This window comes from Motacilla alba, chromosome 9 (genome assembly GCF_015832195.1).
Source record: "Motacilla alba alba isolate MOTALB_02 chromosome 9, Motacilla_alba_V1.0_pri, whole genome shotgun sequence".
NCBI classification, from domain to species: domain Eukaryota; kingdom Metazoa; phylum Chordata; class Aves; order Passeriformes; family Motacillidae; genus Motacilla; species Motacilla alba.
In genome coordinates, this window is record NC_052024.1 from 4,763,706 (window position 1) to 4,768,818 (window position 5,113).

The following is a 5,113-nucleotide window of genomic DNA, read 5'->3' on the forward strand; positions in this document are numbered from 1 at the left end:
AAGAAAGAAAGAAAGAAAGAAAGAAAGAAAGAAAGAAAGAAAGAAAGAAAGAAAGAAAGAGGAAAAGAAGGTGGGGGAAAAGAGGAATGAGGGAAAAAGAAGAGGGAAAATAAGAGGGGAAAAAGAAAGGCAGAGAAGAAGGAAAAAAGAAGGGAGAAAAGAAGAGGCAGAAAAGAAGGGAGGAAAAAAAGAGGGGGGAATAGGGGAAAGAAGAGGGGAGGAAAAAATGGGAAGAAAATAATGGGGGGAAAGAAGGAGGAAAGAAAGAGTTGGAAAAAGAGAGGGGGAAGAATGGGAGGAAAAGGAAGGAGGGGAAAAGAAATCAGGGAAAGGAAATGGAGAAAAAAAACAGGGGAAACAAGGGATAAAATATTAATGGAAGCAAAGATCCACGTGGAAAGGAATCTAAAGAAAACCAAGACTCAAACACCACCAACTCCCAGTTCACCCACACCTGCGTATAGAAACGAAATTAAATGATAAAATAAAATAAAATAAAATAAAATAAAATAAAATAAAATAAAATAAAACAAAACGAGCACTGGTGCCACCCCTGTCCAGAGCCAGCGCTTGAGTCTGGGAAAGGATCAGTTCCAAGGGGATTCTCCTGGCCAGCTCCATTGGGAACAGCATCCCAGACCTATGGGAAACTGGGCACACATCCAGTGGGCAGCAGGAGGGGGGTTTCCCATCCTGGATGTGACCAACATTGCCCTGGCAACTTTATAAGTATGTCTATATATAAATATATATATATATATATAAAAATATAAAAATTCTCTTTTTGTACATAAATATGTCTTATAAAAGTTTATATATTATATAGGAATATTTGTGTATTTTATGCAATTTAATATTTTATATGAATGTTTCATATAAACATACATTACATAAATACAGAATCACAGAATAGTTTGGGTTGGAACTTTAGAGCTCATCTAGTCCATATCCCTCATAGAAAATTATGTATTAAAGTATATATTTATACTTATAAATATATATATATATATGCACCTTTTATATCGTGTCTTTATACACATAATATCTTTTATTTATATCTACATAAAAGGTACCAACTACTTTAAACACACCACCACACGTTATTAATTTGTATCAATATGTAACATACTAAAAGTTTTTAAATGTATCTATTTAAGGATACAGGACTAGGTCTGAGAGCAGCCCCACTCCCAGCACCCCAAATTCAATTTTCCGCTCCCCGTGAGCATTTCCAGACACACGTGGGGAGGCTCCAGGGGCTTTTCCTGCCAAAACAACAGGAATTCCCCTCTGCTAATTAAGCAGCTCACTAACGACAAGCAATTATTGATAAGGAAAGCAAAGATGGGGTGTCCAGAAGAAGAACAAAGGGCCTGGATGTCCATCCCAAGCTTTAACATCACCAACATTTCTGGGTTGAAAAACACAGGGAAATAAGTAAATAACCAATAAAGCACAACCACGCAGAAATGAGAATTGAACTGATGCTCAAAAGAGAATTATTTAAGGGAAATTGTACTTGAAACGGGAGAAAGTGCCATAAAATCACCCCCAGCAAAGCCACTCGGGCAGGCACTGGCACCTCTCCCCCTCCAGCCACCTTGATCTGGGACAAAACCACCCGAGTTTGAGACCTAATGAGGTATTTGTATGTAATCATTTCATATTACAGTGATTTCCCTCACTGCCCTTCACATCTCCCTCGTGCTTTCCTTTCTCATTTCTGGCAATTACGGCAGAAGCAGAAACTAAAAGGCACCTTCACAACCAAAACCCCCCAAATTTGACTGGTTTGGGGACAATAGCTGGAGCTCTGCTACTTTTTAAACTCCTCATATTGATACAATTCTTGTATACAAGTCAGCACTGGGTTAGCTGAGTTTTACTTCCCATTTTTCACATTTTTATTTTTCTAAAATGCTCTTTCTTTATATAACTTTGTATGTCCTTTCTTTTCCGTCTCTCTTTTCCATTAACATGATTTTTTAAAGATTTTAGGAATACACAATCAATTTTTAAGGAGGAAGATGATGTTGCTTCCCCCCACAGCCACCCTCCAAAAGCAAAATACTCTCGGAGTGTGATTGCTTCAAGCAAATAAAAAAAATATTAGAAATATTCCCTACTCCTGCTGAGTTCAACCTCCATTTTAAAAGAATTTAAAAACTGAAAATGTTGATTAAAATATAAAGTGACTTTTTTTTTCTTTAATTCCCCAAGGCACAATCCAACATATATACAAGGGGGGAAAAAAATTGAGAGGTTGTACTTCCTGCAGGAGCCCAGACCATGGGGATGGCAGCAGAAGGGCTGATTTTAAACCCGTGGGAGGTGAATCGATGGGCTGGGCAGGATTCAGGCTCCTTCCCACCACTGTCACATTTAATTCCTGCCTTCGGAGAAACAGAAACAACCCCTCTGCCAGCACCTCCCCTCGAGGAATTCCCTTCCCTACTTCCCGTGGCCAGATGTCCCAGGGGTTTTCCAGCCAGTTCCTTATCCAAAGGTATTTATACGTATATAAATCTGTTGGTGGCATAGCTCTGTATTAGATTTCAGTGTAAAAATTCAACATTCCAGGTGAAGTCGGGCACGGAGGGAAGCAGCGGGCAGCGGCACCTCCTCACCTCCCCGTGACGCAGGAATGCCAAGGGATGAGAGCCAGCCCAGCTCGGGTTCTCCGAACCAATAAACCCCAAATTCATTGCAGCAACGGGGGGATTTTTACCATTTCGCTCCCTGAAATCCCAGCGTCTCTCCGGGACTCAGCCACCACCATAAAAATGGAATTTTCTACAAATTTAAAGAGGGAGGGGGAGAATAAACACGACCACGTGAGGCTCCGTCCCCTGCCAAAAATCACATTGCAAAAATAAAATCGATAATCTACCGAGTCAAGGCACAGCCCCCCCAAACTGGGGATATTAATAAAAATTAGCAGGGCAGATTTTTTTGAGCTGGGCATAAAAAGACACCAGCTTAAATTAGATCTCAATAATCGGAAGAAACTTGGGAATAGAAAACTTGGAGCCAGCTGAACACAGAGCGGTGTGAAATAAATCAGTATTTATTTCTGGGCCGGTTAAATGGCTTTTTTCTAATTTTAAAACTAGGCAGGAAAAGCGGGCGCGCCCCAGAATTTAAAGAAGAGAATTTAAAGACGAATTCCTTGTTTACATCCCCGGCTACACGGTAAAGGTCGAGCCCTGGCTCCGTACTATCGCCCCAAACTCCCGATTTCTGCCTCCATCCCTCTTCCAAAGGCACCGCCAGCCCAGCCTGCGGCCGCTGCGGAGGTTCAGCTCGGAAATGGCACACCTGGGGATTTCTGGGGGGGCTCGTTTGGATGGTTGGTTTATTTTTGAAGGTAGGCAGCGTGCGATCCCCGCCGAAGACGAAATCCCACTCCGGCACACGTGATGCCGGGCACGAGCCGTTCCCCCCCCGTAAGCCTCAATTACACAACAGCATTTCCAACCCCCCCGCCACTTCCAAATTAATACCCCAGCAGCAATCCCGGGCCAAATCCGTAGCCCACCTCCCAGCCCAGGCCGAGCCTCCGCGCCCAGCGGCGCCAAATTACCCGCCCGGAGCGGCCGATGGGGTTTTTTTGTTGTTGTTGTTGTTCCCTTTTATCCCGACACATGACGAGGGGGAGAATAAACCTCGGGATGAGGCTACGCCACACGGTGCCGGGGTTTGTTTTCCCTGCGGAACGCGTGTGCCCATCAGCCCGGCCTCGGGCACCTGATGGGAATGAGAGGGCGCGCTCGCCGCGGTGCGTTACACGGGAAACGCTTCGGCTTTTGGGGTTCTCCGGCTGGATAAAGGGGGGGGATGAGGTGTTTGGAGAGGGAAAATTGATTAATTACCGGCTAAAAATAATAAGTCTAAGGGTGAGGGTGGCTGCGCTGCCGGGAAAAGCTCCGTCCGCGCCGCGGAAAGTGGGAGGAAAGGGGTTTTCTCGTGTTTTCCTGCTAAACAAGCGGCGGTTTTCCCCGGGAGCGGCGGGGAGCGTGGGGTGAGGGGGCATCACGGGGGTGCCCGGCCGTGGGAACGCGGCCGTGGGCCGGCAGCTCCTTCCCCCGCCGCGCTGCGCTCCGGAGCGAAAGTAAAACCGACGGGGCTCCCCCGCCCCCCCCGTGCCCCGCATCCCAGCTCCCGGAGCGCCCCCCGTCCCGCTGGGATGGACACAGGCACCGGGGCGAGTCCTGGGGCGACACCGCGGGGTTACCTGAGCTTTTTGGGCACGGAATAATCCACTTCCATCACTTTGCCGTGCAGCTCCACTTTCCCTGCGGAGACAGCGGGGCGCTCAGCATCCCCCCCGGGATGGGGCACAGCAGCATCCCCCCGCCAAATCCCGTCCCACCCCATCCCACCCCATCGGATCCCACCGCATCCCAGCCCCCCGGCCCTCCCGGGCAGTCCCCGCGCCCCCCGCGCCCCCCGGGCCCCCGGCCCCCCCCGCTCGGCGCCCCCGGGGAGTTGGGGTTGGGCACCTCGTAATCGGGTCCCCGGGGGGCCGCGGGGGGCGGCGGGGCGGCGGGGCGGGGGGCGCCGCGCCCCGGGGGCTCCCAATAAAATCGGAGAAAAAAATCAGCGAAAAATAGAGGCGAGGTCGGGAAGAGCCGGGGCGGGAGGAGGGAGGGAAGGAGGGAAAGGAGGGAGGGAAGGGGGGACCGGGAGATGCCCGGGGAGGGGGCGGCAGGGGGGGGGGGGTGATGAGGGGGTCGCGGGGGGGATGCGGGGGGTGCGGGGGGGGTCGCTCACCCGAGAGGGTCTCGATGGCCCGGATGGCCCAGTTTTGGTCCGGGTAGTCCACGAAGGCGTAGCCGGACTTGAGGAGGACCTGGCCGGGCAGGGGCAGCTGCCGCTCCCCGAAGAGCTGCCGGAGGTCCTGGGCGGTGGCGGCGGGGCTGAGGTTGCCGATGTACAGCTGGTTCATCCTCCGGCGCCTCATCGGGAGCCCCCCGGGCTCCTCCCCGGGAGCCCCCCCGGCTCCTCCCCTCCCGGGAGCGGGACGGACGCGGGCTCGGGAGGGTCCCGCTCTGCGCCACCGGCCCCGGCCCGGCGGAGCCTCCGAGAGCGGCGGGCGGAGCCCGGCCCGGCC

At 50.9% G+C, this 5,113-nt stretch overlaps 1 protein-coding gene across 1 annotated transcript; it reads right to left on the minus strand.

The window, feature by feature from the left end:
- Positions 1-2,265: 2,265 nt before the first annotated feature.
- Positions 2,266-5,113, minus strand: LOC119704530 (insulin-like growth factor 2 mRNA-binding protein 2). Its single transcript, XM_038145907.1, has 2 exons — positions 4,774-5,113; positions 2,266-4,295 (listed from the first exon to the last, which is right to left on the minus strand). Exons 1-2 carry the CDS (start codon positions 4,961-4,963, stop codon positions 4,231-4,233), a joined length of 255 nt encoding a protein of 84 aa, XP_038001835.1. The 5' UTR covers positions 4,964-5,113; the 3' UTR covers positions 2,266-4,230.